A 16,545-nucleotide genomic window follows, 5' to 3' on the forward strand; every position below is an offset into this window, starting at 1 on the left:
AATCAGCACCTGGCAAGGAAGACGATCGTAATCCGCACGATAAAAACTTCTGCCGGCGCAAAACGGCCACACACCAAAGAGCCGGTGACATGGTGGTTGTTGCAGCTGTGACAGTAGCGCGCTGCAGTGGCAACTAAGCGGTGCTGTTGACGAGAAAAAAAATGCTACGATAATAGGAGGAAGATAGACGCTAATCACAATAATTTTGTGAGTGGTTATTCAACACAATCTTTATTATTCAAATTTTGAAATTTAAATTTATTAATTATTAATTTAAAATTATTAATTATTAATTGAGTTGTAAAAAATTAGCAGATTGACTCTTCCTATCCAATAGAAAAATTAATCTTGACCTAATTATTCAGCTAATTAATATGAGAATGGCATCCTATTGTATAGAGTGTAGGAGATGGAAGAAGGATTATTGAAAGTTGGGTGAGTTACTTTAGCAAAGTCAAAAACAGAAGTAGTGATTTTGATTGAATCGACAAAGCAAAAGAAAGATGCTTCCACTAAAGCTGCTTCGTTCTCTCGTCTTGGGTGAATCCATCAATCACCATCCACATCTCATGCATTCCCACGCTCATTCCGAACAACAAAATGAAGAAGAACAAGATGGGAGAAGAAGATCCAGAAGACGAAGAATAAGAGCAAGAAGAAGAAGATCAAAAACTGCGGGTCTTTTGTTCCTTCCAACAAGAGAGATCGTAACCGACACATACAGACTCGCCGCCATTGCAAGAACCTTGGGAATGGACTTGTTCCCAACGCCATCTCTCTCCCACATCATCTTCTCCAACTCAACGCCATTCTCATCATCTTTGTCGCCGCATTCAACTCCTTCTTCTTCGTTACCTTCTACTGCCACCACCACCACCACCACCACCTGCTCCTTTTCTTGTTCTTCGTCTTCCTGGCCGCTCCAAGACGACGCCGTTCCGATCCCTTTCCCTTCCCTGACTCCGGCCCCATTGACCCACCTTCGTTACTTCGTCAACCTCGCCGCGCCATTCTTCAAGTTGGTATTTTTCGACGGCGGCGCAATTGTCGGAGATGGTAGCGGTGGAGGAGGAGGAGGAAATTGGGATTGTTGCTCGTTGTCGATGTATTCTAGAGTTACCGGAGAGAGGGTCGACGATATGGAGGGGTTTTGCAGGGTTCTTGCTGGGAAAGGTTGGACCTTTTTCAGGACACAGAAACGGCCACCGAATGCGGCAGCGGATCGGAGTTTTTCCGGTGGTGGGGGTGGTAGTTGTGAGGTTTACCTGTTTAGGAAGGTTGATATGAACCGGGTTCGGGTGGGTCGGGTTGGTGGTGGTGGTGGAGCAGATGGAGCTTGTAGGGTTAGGGAGCTGAGGTTGCCACATTTGGATTTTGGGAATGCTCCTTTGAGGATCTTGCAGTATATTTTGCTCATGACTGATGATATCTTCTGCCTTGCATGAATTTGGAAAATTGGTAAGTGTTTGATAAAATTTCAGTTTGGATTTCATAGATTTTAGTGGCTTTGCTTCTAGGGTTCATATTTAGGAATTAATTTGATGCTAGGGTTTAAGAATGGCTAGTTCACCTTGGGTATTAGGTTAGCTAGTTAGATTGAGAATTGATTAATTGAACATTGTTATATTAGGAGTTTGAGATCCTTAGATGAAATTGGTCCTACTATTTTCTTTAGTTTGAAGTTGACTTGTCTCCGTGTTATCTCAAGTGCAACTGTGGTCCTTCCTTGACCCTTCGTTAAATAATTTTGTTATTATATTATAAGATGAAATCAATTAAGACTACTACGTGCATTAATTTAGATTGAATGCAATGTGCTAATTGTTTTTGGACTTGGGGGTGTTACACTGTGATTAGATGATGATTGCAAGAGATGGTGAAGAAATGTGGCATCTGGTTTGCTGGTCTAATATGTTGAAAGGGAAGCTAAGAAAGTAATTGGATGTTGAAGATTCCGGGTGAATTTTTGGATCCTTGGCCTGGTTGGTGGTGGCGGCAGAAAAAGTGATTCCGCCTGTTTTGTGATCGATTCTGAACAGCGTTGAGCAGAGATGGTTGCCACTTGCCATGCAGCTCAAATTCTATCCTTGAGAATGCTTCTTATTCTGCCAAACAAGGCATGTTGATTTGTTGCTGCCCTTGGAATACAAACTGTTCACAAGTTTAATTCTGAAGGCTGGGAAAAAAAGGAGTGAACCCCAGCAAGTGCAACACTAGACAGCAGCAGAATGTAGGACCTATGTTATAATTGAGTTCATACTGGTGGAAGCCATTGTTATAGTGGTGAATTTGATTGAATGGGTAATTGTCAATAAATAAGGAACTATTATGTCTGCTCTTTGGTAAATAGTTAATATTGTTCTTGATCTGCCCCATTTATATTAGTTATTTGTTTGTTACAATTAATGTTAGTTAGTTACTCACTTGATACTCTTCTTTTTGAAGAATTGAAGATGTATTTCTCATTTTCTCTTCTTTCTCTCACCTCTCCTTATTCTCTTATCACTATGGTTATCAGGTTCTTGGTGAACTCAGTGTATGTTCTTTCTCTCCAAACATAATCACAAAATTTGGACTAATACGTTTACTATTTGGATCAAAGTTTACCATTTCATCAACCGATCAAAATGTCAAAATTTTGTGTTTTTCTTGTAGTTTTTAAGGATGGATCCATCACATCAGTGGTTATTATTACTAGTGGATAAGTGGATTTATATGTTCTGTGCCTATCAATCCAATGTTTTTTTTTAAATTATTTTTTTTATTGGTGTGATTTAGTGACTCATCATTTCCTATTAACCAAAAACAGTGTTTAAATTAATCTTTTTATTGGTAAAGTTCTTGACTTTGACAAGAGAAAGTTTAAGTACTCAAATGTTTTACAAAAATATTTAAAATAAATAACTTCAAAAAAATAGCAGTATGAAAACAAAACACTTTAGAAGAAAAACGAAAAACAAAGATATTATTTATATAGTTAAATATCTTTAACATTGCCATGATCCGTTCATTCATGGATGTGGCATCCAATCTTTCTGTTTATTTTCCTTGAGCATCTGAAACTTCTGAGTTTGTTTGCCACACCAAGAAAACTTATTTAGTGAAGTGGTTGTAATTTTTTTCACTCTTTTAAATAATTTTTTATGCTATTTTTACTCCACTGAATCTGACCTGTTCCCATGAATTTTTCTACTCGTTTCTTTTAAAATTTAAACTCTCGCCTGTATCTCTAATTTCTTTGCTCCAATTGGCTAATAACTTGTTGTCTGTTAGGATGATAAAAGAATTAAGATGTGTTTGGGTGTTCAAAATTTTAAATATTATTCTCTTTTCTTATTGTTATTTTTGTTTTCTAGGTAAGTATTTTGTTTGTAGCAACACTACAAATTTTGTGTTATTTACACTACTTAATAAAAAATAATAATATACTAAGAGGTTACCAATTATTAGGAAAGGTTGATGAGAATAAATAAAACGAAAAAAGAGTGGGAGATAACCGTTTCAATTCTCTTTTTATTTTTTTCTATTTTATTTATTCCCATTAAGCTCTCCTAATAATTAGTAACTGGTTACTTATTTATCCCCATCAACTTCTCTTAACAATTGACATACGGTTATCTCCCACTCTTCTTCTATTTTATTTATCCCCATCCTATCGTGCATCAATGTTTTTTCCATCTTTCAATGTTAGGAGCGGGCATAATTACTGTATTTATTCTTGGAACTTGAACACGTACAAATTTTTTTATTTTTCAAATTTAAATCAATATAATTGGATCATAATTTAATTTAAAATTTTGTATGTACTCTTTTTGAATACTAATTGATCAAACATATCCATTTTAATTTCTTCTACCAACCTTTTTAAATACTAATTGCATGCTACAAGTTTGGATTATTGATATTATTAATATTCTTTATTATTTTCAGACAAAATACTTTTTTTACAAATACATGTACACGTATCACGTCCATCTGTCTTTTCTCGTTTGTACTCTTGCAAAATTATCTCGTTTACATGGTAAACAAGACAAGAAAAGTATTTATTTTAGCAAATATTTTTTGAATTATTTATTTCAATAATTATTATAATTAATTTATTTATTAAAATAAAAAATTCCACCAAAAAATCTTATTTAGTGAAGTGATTGTAATTTTTCTCAGTCTTTTAAATAATTTTTTGTGCTATTTTTACTCCACTGAATCTGACCTGTTCCCGTAAATTTCTCTACTTGTTTCTTTTAAAATTTAAACTCTGGCTTGCATCTCTAATTGCTTTGCTCCAATTGGCTAAATTAATGTTTACTAATAACTTGTTTTCTGTTAGGATGATAAAAGAACTAAAATGTGTTTGGGTAGTTTAAAATTTTAAATGTCCTTCTCTTTTCTTATTGTTATTTTTGTTTTCTATGTAAGTATTTTGTTTGTAGCAACACTACAAATTTTGTGTTATTTACACTACTTAATAAAAAATAATAATATGCTTTATTTTCTTATATAATTTGCTTAAAATAAGTCATTATTACTTAAATATTCGTAGATCTTTATTATATATTTGTTATTCTTTGGAAAAACTTATATTTTTTTTAAACGTGTGTAGAATTTTTATTTGAATCTTTGACAACTTATTCAAGACTATCATGGATAAGATTAAAAAATATAAATAAATAAATAAAGATTAAAAGAAATATTTATCTAGTATTAAATTTGGACATAATATTTTATATCCACTTGATAAAAAAATCTCGTTAATTAGAGGGTAATTCTAATATTCTAAATACAATTGTGCTATAATAATTTAAACCTCAAATATTAATATTTTTAAATTGTACATTATTATTTATAATATATAATAGTAACTATCATATTATCATAATTTTTATGCAAAAAGCACCGAATTGTCTAAAAGCTCCATTAAAAAAAAAGTGTGCATATGTGTATGAATTTTTGCAACTATTTTTCCATATTTATTGCTTAGATTCTTTGAAATCCATACATGCATTGTTACCTTCTTTACATTAGATACTAACTAAATAGTAAACACAATACAAATATTTGTTTCTCAAATAATCAAAACAATTTGCCTCCCAGAAATCTCTCTCTTATTTGTTTTTGTTTTGCATTTGATTCTATTTGATCTTAACTTAGTATTATTTAAATTAAGCTTCTCTAATTCTCATATGTTACTAATTGGGTTTATTTGCTATGGCCAAAGGAGCACCAAAGTTGCAACAATCTTCACAATTAGTGAGTTTATGCAAAGAGAGGAAGGAGTTTATCAAAAAAGCTAAAAATTTCAGGTATGATTTTGCCACATCCTTTGTTGAGTATTTAGAGTCCCTTTTGAAAATTGGTGATGCACTTAACCGTTATGTTGATCAAGAATTAGTGATTTGTGCTGATTGTTCCAACATATCTTTATCCGAAATTAATCAATCTGAAGAGGAAGAAGAAGAAGAAAAGAAATGCTTATTGGAATCTACCTCATGTAAATTTGAATATGATGATGGAGATTGCTGCACTTATGATCATGATTTTGATTCATATGTGACTTCCAATGTTTCATCTTGTAGTAGTACTCATCATCATGATCATAATCATCATGATAGTGAAGATCATAGTCAAAGGTTGGATTTTGCAAATAAAATAGAGACCCCAAAGTGTGGAAATTGGTTCAATGATGAACCTTTGGAACAACCAATGTGTTTTGTTTACCATAATGATAGATTTATGCATGATGGTACAAATGCATCTACAATGTTTGTAGAAGATCCTCAGAAAAATGGAACTGAACGAAACAACTCTACATGGGATTTCTTGGATCCATTTGGCATGGATTATGATTTCAATGCATATGATCATGATATCAATGAGAGTGTAGTGAGGGAGAGGGAAGGAATTCCAGAATTAGAAGAGGAAAGTGAAGCTTATGAACAAAGCTCAGCGATGTCAGTAGTGTTTGATGAGAAGGAAACTGAAAATGAGGCTAAGATTGGAGAAGATGCACAATCTGAAGCAGAAAAAACAACAGAACAATGTAGTGAGTGTCCTGCTACTGCTACACCAGTTTCTAATTCCAAGATAGATCTTAAGGAAGCAATGCTAGAAGTAAATAATGAATTCAAAAATCTATTTGATTCTGGTGAAGAATTCAAATCACTTATGGAAGTTGGCAAGCTACCATATAAACCTAAAAGCTCCAAATTAAGGGGTAAGATCTCTTGCATCAATTGTGTTTATTATGATTGAATTTTATGTGTTTTAGTCTTTTTAGTATTTGGTTCCTTGTTTTGTTTTTTTTTTTTTCCTATCACTTTGTTGCTAAATGTCCCTAAAATATTATATGTTAGATATTTACTTGTTACATGTTATCACATATGGAATGAGCAAGAACTTATCTTGATTTTCATGATTGCCTTGCAGCCTTTGCTTCTTGTGTCCTGCGGCCGATATTCCCTTCAGTAAAGACGAGTTTAATCCTTTCGTATATGCTATACAAACCTTCTAGAGCAAAGGTTTTGTCCATGAGAAACAATGTTCATACATCATTTAGTTACCTTTCATCCACCTTGGAGGAACTTTATGTTTGGGAAAAGAAACTCTCTGCTGCAATCATTGTAAGACATTGCTTGTTTTTTCATAGCAGGATATATAAATTCAAGAACTTGATTTTTTCCTTGATATTATTGATGACAGGTTGTAGAAAAGCTTCGAATTCAATATGAAAGGCAGTACAAGAAGCTAAAAGGTCTGGATGGTAGAGGTTCTGAGTTTGATAAGATTGATGATACTCTTGCTTCTGTCAAGCTTTTGAAATCAGAAATTGATGTAGCTATTGCATCAGTTGGTCTAATATCAAGAAACATAGATGGATTAAGAGATAATAAGCTGCTTCCTGAATTGAACAAATTGATTGAAGGGTATGCTAATTTTCTCTCTTTCTTTTATTATTCAGTTGAAGTCCTATCTTTTATTGTTTATAGTTATCAACATCTTTGGAATACCATAGCTTTGCTTAGTACTTTCTATTTTTTCTTCACCCTTTAGAGACTAAATTATCTTTTTTTTTCTATTTTAGGTTAATTAGATTGTGGAAGATAATGAGTGATTGTCACCATAAACAATTTCAAGCTATCTCCATGGCTAAAAGTCATGTACATATATTAGATTCTGGAGGGAAGAAAAAGCCAAGTGCAAAAGCTACACTAAGACTAGAAAGAATTGCATTAAATTGGAGTATGTGCTTTAGTAACCTCATCAACACACAGAAAACCTTAGTGAAAAACTTGAATGATTGGCTCAGGAAGCACATAATCCAAGAAGAAATAGAAAATTCTGAAAATGGGGTTGATCCAATTTTCAACCTTTGTAATGATTGGTGCCATGAAATTCACAAGATCTCAGAAACTATAGTCTCAGAAGCCATTAGTACCTTTGCATCAAACTTGCACCAGTTATATGAGAAGCAGAATGAGGAACAGTTACTCAAAGTTAAAGTGCAACACTTTCTAAGGGATTATAAGCACATGCTTAAGTACTACTGTGACAAGAATGGAATCAAGTCAAAGCAGTGTTCATGTTTTTACAAAATGAAAAGCTTAGAAGATTTCATGGAAGTTCCATTGCTTAGAGGGTCTGATGAGAAATTAGCAGCTTCAAGGGTAAGATTGGTTGAAGAGAAAAAGAGACATCAAGAAGCTATTAAACATGTCAATGACCTTGCTTCAAGTTGCTTTCAACCGGGTCTATTTACAATTTTTGAGGCTTTGGAGACATTTTGTTTGGAAAATCTGAAAATTTATGAGCAGCTTAAACTTCCAAACTAAACAGTAGTTTTTTTTTTTTTTTTTCAAAATCTTAATTCTAGCATTTCTTTAACTTTTATTTTATTTTATTTTTTTCCCTATTCTTTGTGAAGACTTAAAGATAGCATTGCTTCTTCTTGTTATGCTCTCAAAGTGAGGCCTTCTTACTATGTTATTTGCATGTAAGTCTAGATTTCATTTGGTGGATTGTTAAAATAGTGATTGACAATATTAAAAATGTGGAGGAGTTTGTGTAGTTGAAACATTATATGGAAATTTGAGGAAATTATTTATTTATCTTTTTTACTAGTGTTTTCATCCCGTGCAATGCACGGAATTTAGATTTTATTTTAAAATTTATAAATGAGTACTTAATAAACATAAAAAATATCCTTGATTTAATTACTAGATATGCACGGGATTGTTGATTCAAAAAACTTTATGCAAATTTCTTCAAAAATATTAGTATTAAAAAATTGATTTGTTTCCAAATTTATCTTTTCATTAATTAATGATTGAAGGTAGATTTTCAACGTATAATAATTATTTATATAACTATGCATAACATATTTCATAAATAAATTTATGGTCCATATAATTATTGTGTTTTAAAAAATTTGGTATTTATATATGTAAAATTACATATACATAAAAATTCAGCTACTAAATCAGTTACTCATATAAAATACATAATAGAATATAAAATAAGTTTTACGAATTTATGGGGAAAAAAAAACAATAAAATGGAGTGCCCAAATGAGTCGCCCAAAGTCAACTTCTGTTTTTATAAGGAAAGATGATTTCTTAAATAAAAACAACAAATTCATAAGTAAAAAATATTGAAAAAAAAAAAACAGTAGTATTTTCAATTGATGCAACAATCTACACTACTACTACATCCACTTTATACAGGCATGGATACAAAATATAAGGTTGGTCAGTTGGTGGAAACCTTACAAGTCTAACATTGATCTTGCCTAAAAGCTCGTAAATGCAAGAAAATTCTACAGATACAACTTATACGTGTAACATACATGTGCCTCCCTTAGATAAATCATTTCCCTTGCAGGGGCTCCAGCAGAATGATTTAGTGTTCTAGCATCCAGATTCTTGTGCTCGCTGTTGCAGCAAACTTCCACATGCATGAAAGCAAATCATCTGAAGTTTGGGTTCATAAATTGTCCTGATTGAGCTCAAGTTTGAAGTTTCTCTGGTATTGACAACCCTCTGAATCTACTTCACTTGATCTCTACCAGCACAGGCTAACCACAAGAAGCAGGAGATCGGCTTATTCCGAATATAGGAGTCTTCTTGGCTATGCCAACAGGTCCAAGGATGCTGTAAAGAAACCATAGCGGGTGGAATCACAATTTGATGTTAGGCATGTTACAGAAAAGGAAGGTAAAAAGGCGATTAAGAATGGGCTCAATTTTATGGTGTCTCGAACATTATTACAAGAATTGTAATACCATAACAGAAGAATAAGAATGGCATGTTTAATTTGATCCCCCGATTGCCCACATCAAAGAATTCGCCCAGTTTTACGATATGCTAACGTTGTCTCTTTGATAGACACCACTTCCGTTGAAAGCATTTACCTTATATACGTCTTGACTTTTGTTGAGGGTATCCTGGCATCCCCATTTGGTCTCTTCTCCTCAACTGCTCACACAGAAATCAGAGTATCATAATCAGAGTATCATATCTACCCAACATCCCCCCCAAAAAAAAACCACAGGATAGAGAGAGAGATTCCAATAAACATGTAACCTGCTGTTGCTGATGCGGCTGTGGTACACCTCGCTGCATCGGCATGCCACCAGGGTTCATTCCACCACCCATCCCTGCCTGAGATGTAAGATTATAAGCTTGCATTGCCTGATGAGGCATTCTTTGCATCCCAACAACATTCATTGGTCGAGGAACAGATCTATTTGACACATGACCACCAGGCATACTGCCAGAAACTGCAGCTCCCGATGTAACCTGACTCTAATAAGAAGTACACACATCATCACATTCAAAATCATGAAGTTAAGATTACCTATACATGAGTGAATATATAATACAAAATCATTGATTACACTTATCAAGAACAAAGTTGACAACTTAATATTTGGCAAGGACGCATTTTAATGGATATTCCCTACTAATTGAAAATTTTGAATCATAACAGGACTTTACAAGATCAAGATGGGTCACCAACAAATTCTGCTTGCACAATTTTGGTTCAGTATATTATAGTTTCAATAGAATTCCCAAATATCAAAGCATACCGGCTGTGGAGGTTGCATATTGGTTGTCCCTTCAAAATCGGTTGTTGTGTCCACTGGACGAGTGGGATAATTCACAAATGTCTCTCCCGGTTGGCAGGGTACAAGGGCACTGAACATTCACAAAGATGGTTAGTTAATTAAAACATACATTGATGGAATACTTTACTCCAAAAAAAAAAAAGACCATGAGAAAGACTAGGTGAACATTTGTTTGTTTAAAAATCTACCAAAATAAGTAATGTAAAAGTAACCAACAGAAGTAGAAGGTTTTATCCAATGAAAACAAAGCGGGAAGACCAAACTAGAATATCAAAAGAGGAAGGAATGTGGAATAAAGCCTTACTTCCGCCCAGGCTGTGGTTCAATTTTGAAATACCTGGCAAACAAAGGGTAAGGATGCTCAAAAGATAATTTATGAGCGAGAAAAGGAACAAGTAACAACTAACTATATGATCAATATTGTGAACATGGAGAACAAATCATGCATGTAATCTTGCAAAATATCAAAACCAATTGAACACTGACTTATAACAAGGTTTATTTCCACCAAAGTAGCAATGCAATGTTCCCTAATATAAATAAACAACATTTGCATCAAACGCAACAAAGCAACTAGTATATTATTTTTTCTCTACCCCCATTGGAGTCACAAATTGATATAGAAAATATGTATCAATATTATACTCCAGCGCTATATTAGTTTAGGGGAAGCTTCTGGACTAGTTTTGTGGATGACTACAACAATCTACTTGCTCATCTTCAATCATTATTACAAGTTCTAATAAAAATCTATTGAATTCAAGAAGAATATGGCAACTACATCATTTAATTATACTTGCATAGCTGCATAAGTAGGTCAAAGCATGAGGGGAAAAAGATGCAGGAAACTATAAAAGAATGTGGAATCTTGTAAGGAATTTCTACAGAACAACCACCAATGACCAACAGAACGTTAAATCTTGTAAGGTATGTAGAATTTGTGCAAGAATAAACGAGAATTAAATAAGTCTTACTCATGTTCCAAAGCTTGTGCTGCTGTAATACGCTTTCGAGGATCATATCTGTACATGAAAACACAAGCATATTATTGTTAAGCAAGAGCAGAGAGAAAATAAGGAAAAACAAGTTCAGAATATATTAGTGTAGGCATAGTAAAAAATTTCTTAAGAGCTTTAAAGTAAAACTCACTCAAGCATCTTTGACAAAAGGTCAAATGCAGGACTTTTTGGAGATAGGTGAACAACATTATAGAGACTGTTGTTATCACTGTGAGCAAAAATGAAGAACAAATCCATTAATTTCATGAGACAAATTATTAGTTTTCAAGTAAGAGCATACAAGGAACAGACACAACAACAAAGTGCTTGTACACTATGGGTCTATTCTGCACATATTTACATAAACTCAATAACTAATGTTCTTACTATTTATGCCCTTGTATATGTTGAACATCTTGTTGCCAATGGGGGAGATTTGCTAAGGAAGGCCACTTTTCTAATGTGGGATGGCCTGGCACAGTAACAATGTTGACTGATGTAGGTCTGGAATATTTAAGAGAAAGAACATCCCCCAGTAGAGATTAAGAAAAATGTAAGCAGTTAAATTACCTAAAACCTTGAATATCTTGTCAAGTTGATCGAGCTGCACAAGTGGAATAAGCCAATAAGGATTACTTATAATCTGAAAATTACAAGGCAATACTAATATAGAAACTACTTCATCGACACAGCTGTAAGTCATAGGCTCAGCATTTAATACCTGAAAGGGATTTGGGGTAGCTTTGACTTCTACACCTTGAAATAGTGGCTTCAGGGTCAACAACTCAGCAAAAATGCATCCCACAGCCCACATATCTAAATGTCCATTAAGGAACAATGACTAGACCAATTTTGGAACATAAGCATATCCTTGGATTATGTATATTCCACAGCATCCCAGATGGAAAATTTTCAAATAACTTATTTATGACATGTCAACCATTCTAGTAGATCCTAGACCCATACTTTAGCATATAAGATTCAATAAAAACCAATACTTAGTCAAGCAACAACCTCAAGTCAAAATAGGGATAGCAAAAAGTACCAAGAATGTAACAAAATTAATATTAATGAGAAATACCATAAGAATTAAGCTGTAAAGAAAGTATAAGCCTGAAGTCAGCAATAAATACATGAGGACAAATGTACAGCCACTTGAATATAAAATATTACAAAAGCACAGAATATAGAAACATACACATACACATGATTAACTTATGCATAAAAAAGGAAGTAAAATAAAAGGATACCAACAGCACTAGTATAATGTTTTGCTCCAAGAAGCAACTCAGGAGCACGATACCAAATGGTTACAACAACCTGTGTGGTAATGTTTCATAATTTCAGATATCAAGAATCTAATCAATCAAATGTATAGAGAGCTAAACATGAGGTACACGTTCACAATTAACAGATGGTTAAAGAATAAAAAAGCCAATTCATGAATTGGAACCCAATGCATGTGGGGAAAGGTAGACAGTTCAAGAAGTGAATCTGAAAATCAATTCCAATACCATCATTCAGCTTAAAGAAGAATGCTGTGACTGGAATAACACAAGCCTTTAACATAGTACTTCAGTCTATATTATATGATTGCCAATATTTTTGCTAATTCAATCCTAAGAAAACCATAAGTACGCGAAGAATACACAGAAATTTCTAGAATGTACAGACAATAGATAGAAGAATACAAGTGCATGAGAAGGAAAAGGGTGGTCGTACCCCATTTTCAGATAATGGCTTCAAAGGGGCTTGATATATCCTTGCAAGTCCAAAGTCAGCAATTTTAACAACTCCATGCTCCTCCCCTTCACCCATAACCTTCATGAAAAGTTCATAAAAGACACTAGTTTACTAATCAAAGGTTGACAAAGTAAATTTGAAACCCAAATGTCTGCATAAAGGAGCCAAAATGATATACAATGATAAGGTAGGCAAGTCATACCAGTATATTTGAGGGCTTTAAATCTCGATGTATTATCCAATTACTGCAAGAGATAGATATAATATAATCGGTCAACATATAAAGAAGGAAAGAAAAGGAGCCCTCGTCAAATTTACAAAAAGATACTCACCTGTGCAGATAGTTTAGTCCATTGAGCAACTGCCAGAGTAATGATTTAACAGTGTACTGATTAATGGAATGGTTGACTTTGTCCCTATGATGTCTAATTATTTCCTGCCATTCAAGATTGCAATTTTTACACTCAGCTAACTAGAACAATCAATTCCTTGATACATGTACATGTTTCTTCCCATACAAAATTAACAAGATTTTGCCAAAACAAAACCTCCTTTTTTTTTCTCAACAGAGTGAAATTCAGTGAAAAGGCCTAAAATATGTGTATAACACATATCACACAATGAATCTACAATAGCAAAAGCTTATTTCACCGAGCGTGAACATAAACTACACACATTTTCATGGAGAAAACATCAATAGTTTACATCTGAAAATGACTATTTCAACTCAAGTAAGCACCACAAGGGCATGTTCTAGAATAAAACTCACATAAAGGTCGTGCTCGGCGTAATCAAAAGCAAGATACAGAGACATGTCCGCGTGATTGATGTGTACATTTACAAGCTTCACAACATTCTCGTGGGTTATCTCCCTCAGCAGCTGCACCAATCAACAAGTTGAAGCTGCTAAAAACCAACCCAAAGCACCCCATGGGATCCAAAAATTACAACTACACACAGATACAATTCAATTTCCACATCCCAACAACTGCATTACCTATTTAACTTCACCAACAATCCAACGTCATCAAGAAACTGAAATATAAAAATAAAATAAAATTCGAAACTAAAAAGAAAAACAAAACTCAACAAGTTCAGCTACTTGAGGTCCAAAATTTCACAACTTCCTTTAGCTAGAAATAAAGCAGAAAATGTATTGAAGACTTTGAAAATAGAGTGAACAGTTCAATTTCTACGTTCTAACAACTGCATTACCTTAATCACCATTACCATTACCGTCAATTCATCATCAAAAAATTCGAAATTTCAAAGAAAAAAGAACAATAGTTTTCAGCTACTTGAATTTCAACTTCTACAGCTGGAAATAAAGAAAAAAAATAAAAGGAGAGAAGAGAGGGAAAAATGAGTACCATGATTTCGCGAATAGCGGTGGGAGAAACACCGTCGCCATCTTTGGACTGCTTGAATTTCTTGATGGCAATGGATTTGCCGCGATTGGTTTGGGACTTTATGCGCGCCAAGAACACGAGTCCGTACGTGCCTTCTCCGATCTTCCCTATGAGATCGTATTGCTGGAGCCACTCCGGCTTGTTGCTTCCGCCGCCGCTGTTGTTGCTGTTGCCGCCGCGGTTGCCGGAACCTCCGTCTCCCATGGCTGCGTTTCCACCCCGATCTCTCTCTACGTGCTCGGTCGCTTGCTCGGACAAGGGAGCCAGAAAGCAGCAGCTTAAGGCCCTGTTTGGATGTTGCGTTTCTCAATTCTCATGCTTCTGCTTTCTGTCGAACTTCTCCTTAGACCTTCATTATTAATTCAATAATAATAATAATAATAATAATAATAATAAAAATAATCATTTTCACACACACATACAAATTGTTATATATAAAAAATAAAAAAATGTAAAATTATAAATTAAGAGTTTTGATCAAACATATACACATTTTGTCATTTAATATAGAGTAATGTTATTTGTACATTAAAATTAACTACTAAAATCAATTAAATAAATATATGTGTAGTTTAATTTATTTTTAATGTGTATTTATATTCTAACATATATTTTATACTAATAACTGATTTTAGTAACTAATTTTAATATACATCTAACATAACCTATATACACATTTTGTCAATTCACTCATATCCACACGTTCCTATCCCTAGTTGAAATGCATGGATGCATAAAACGGTGGAACATTTTTCAAATGTTTATGTAGTCATTCTTGAAATATTTTTAACTGAAATATGAGATTTTACGGGATGAATAAACAATTATTATTGTGTGAAAGAATTAAGAAACTTAGAAATAGAATTGTTTTTTAGGTTTACAAACCAAATTATATATATAATATAAGAACCACACTAATTAAATGGATGAAAGTACGAGGGGTTAAAATTCTCTTTTCAAAAAGAAATACAATAACACCACGTTGAACTTAATTAGAGTTCAGCTAAATCACAAAATCTTCATTTATAATTTGTTATAAACTCATTCGATATGAATTAGAATTTTTTAAAATAATAAAATTAGTACGTTATACATAAATAAAATATTTAATTAAATTTAATCAATTTATTATAACAACTTTTTAAAATTTTTTCTATTCTTTTTTCGTTGTTTTTCTTGTTTTTCTTTTTTTTTTCCGTTTTCTTCTCCTCTTCCTCTTTCTTCTTCTCCTTCCTCGTTATTTTTTCCTACTTCTCTTCTTTTTTCTTCTTTTTCTAAATTTGCGCACATAGTTTTTCTTCTTCTTCTTTCAATTTTGTACCTGCAAATTATTCTTTTTTTTCTTTTTTATTAATAATTTCGATTCATTTCTTAATTTATTTCGATTTATTTGTGTATTAATTGAGGTTTACGCTGCTGATAAGTATTGACTAAATTTTTTATTCCTTAATTAATTTTGATTTATTTCTTAGTTTAATTGAGATTCATTTAGATCCAGAAATGAGATGTGTTTTTGCTAATGATCGAATCTTTTTTTAGTACAAAAGAATGAAATTGTTTATTATCACTTTGTTTAATTGTATTAGATTTTATTACATTCTATTCAATTTGTCTTGAAAGTTATTTCAACCATTGGGACAAATTATTCATCGACAATATACCTAGACTGCAAATGAATCGAAAATATTATTAAAGCAAAATCATTGTATAAGACCAAATGAATTGAATATTTTTCTATTATATAAATTCGAATTTATAAACACCTGCGTCTAGAATGAACCAAAAATATTATCAAAGCAAAAAATTATTGTATAATACCAAATGAATCGAACATTTGCCCATTATATAAATTCGAATTCAGAAATATTTTGCGTTTATAATAAACCGAAAATATTATCGAAGCAAAACTATTATATAATACTAAATGAACCGAACATCATTCATTATATAAATTTAAATTCAATTCAAGAAGAAGAAGAACTTATATGTACTAATTTAAAAGGAAGAGGAGGAAGAGGAGGAGGAAACGGAAAAATAGAAGGAGAAGACAAAGACAAAAAAGTTGCATTATTAAAACACGCGTATAATATGATACGGTGTAATGAAAGAAATTTTTTTTAATTTAATTTGGGCCAACTTGATTAAGTTTAATTGTCAAAAATACTTAGATATATAATTGGACTGTTTTTAAAAATTTATTATTGTGCAATAAATTATTAAATCTCTTACACTTAAACAGATAAATGTATTAAAATCTCAACAAACTAAAATTAAT

General features: G+C 32.7%; 3 protein-coding genes across 4 annotated transcripts; 2 read left to right on the forward strand and 1 right to left on the reverse strand.

Annotated features, from left to right (window-relative positions):
• Positions 1 to 417: 417 nt before the first annotated feature.
• LOC130946385 (uncharacterized) lies at positions 418 to 2,367 on the forward strand. The gene is made up of 2 exons (XM_057875113.1): positions 418 to 1,458; positions 1,858 to 2,367. Exon 1 carries the CDS (start codon positions 504 to 506, stop codon positions 1,443 to 1,445), a length of 942 nt encoding a protein of 313 aa, XP_057731096.1. The 5' UTR covers positions 418 to 503; the 3' UTR covers positions 1,446 to 1,458; positions 1,858 to 2,367.
• A 2,838-nt stretch (positions 2,368 to 5,205) lies between these two features.
• Positions 5,206 to 7,826, forward strand: LOC130946146 (nitrate regulatory gene2 protein-like). Its single transcript, XM_057874823.1, has 4 exons — positions 5,206 to 6,211; positions 6,424 to 6,617; positions 6,697 to 6,920; positions 7,079 to 7,826. The coding sequence occupies exons 1-4, from the start codon at positions 5,206 to 5,208 to the stop codon at positions 7,824 to 7,826; spliced, it is 2,172 nt and encodes a 723-aa protein (XP_057730806.1).
• An 818-nt stretch (positions 7,827 to 8,644) lies between these two features.
• On the reverse strand, positions 8,645 to 14,611 carry LOC130946581 (cyclin-dependent kinase E-1). Of its 2 annotated transcripts, none has more exons than XM_057875373.1 (16): positions 14,232 to 14,611; positions 13,631 to 13,741; positions 13,194 to 13,297; positions 13,064 to 13,106; positions 12,841 to 12,939; positions 12,369 to 12,438; positions 11,840 to 11,934; positions 11,689 to 11,722; positions 11,506 to 11,590; positions 11,270 to 11,347; positions 11,095 to 11,142; positions 10,425 to 10,457; positions 10,082 to 10,190; positions 9,576 to 9,791; positions 9,404 to 9,467; positions 8,645 to 9,143 (listed from the first exon to the last, which is right to left on the reverse strand). In XM_057875373.1, exons 1-15 carry the CDS (start codon positions 14,472 to 14,474, stop codon positions 9,405 to 9,407), a joined length of 1,431 nt encoding a protein of 476 aa, XP_057731356.1. In that variant the 5' UTR covers positions 14,475 to 14,611; the 3' UTR covers positions 8,645 to 9,143; position 9,404. The 2 variants fall into 2 exon arrangements, with proteins under 2 accessions (XP_057731356.1, XP_057731355.1); XM_057875372.1 differs by having other exon boundaries at positions 9,576 to 9,797.
• Between the last annotated feature and the right edge of the window lie 1,934 nt (positions 14,612 to 16,545).

This window comes from Arachis stenosperma, chromosome 8 (assembly GCF_014773155.1).
Source record: "Arachis stenosperma cultivar V10309 chromosome 8, arast.V10309.gnm1.PFL2, whole genome shotgun sequence".
NCBI classification, from domain to species: Eukaryota; Viridiplantae; Streptophyta; class Magnoliopsida; order Fabales; family Fabaceae; genus Arachis; species Arachis stenosperma.

Excerpts from the sequence above, each read along its gene's own strand:
- LOC130946385 (XM_057875113.1), top strand. The coding sequence starts at position 504 with ATGCTTCCACTAAAGCTGCTTCGTTCTCTCGTCTTGGGTGAATCCATC.
- LOC130946146 (XM_057874823.1), top strand. The coding sequence starts at position 5,206 with ATGGCCAAAGGAGCACCAAAGTTGCAACAATCTTCACAATTAGTGAGT. Across the intron at positions 6,212-6,423 it reads TAAAAGCTCCAAATTAAGGG|CCTTTGCTTCTTGTGTCCTG; the intron begins GTAAGATCTCTT and ends ATTGCCTTGCAG. Across the intron at positions 6,618-6,696 it reads AACTCTCTGCTGCAATCATT|GTTGTAGAAAAGCTTCGAAT; the intron begins GTAAGACATTGC and ends TATTGATGACAG.
- LOC130946581 (XM_057875372.1), bottom strand. The coding sequence starts at position 14,474 with ATGGGAGACGGAGGTTCCGGCAACCGCGGCGGCAACAGCAACAACAGC. Across the intron at positions 13,742-14,231 it reads CCGCTATTCGCGAAATCATG|CTGCTGAGGGAGATAACCCA; the intron begins GTACTCATTTTT and ends TGATTGGTGCAG. Across the intron at positions 9,798-10,081 it reads ATATGCAACCTCCACAGCCG|AGTCAGGTTACATCGGGAGC; the intron begins GTATGCTTTGAT and ends ACTTCTTATTAG.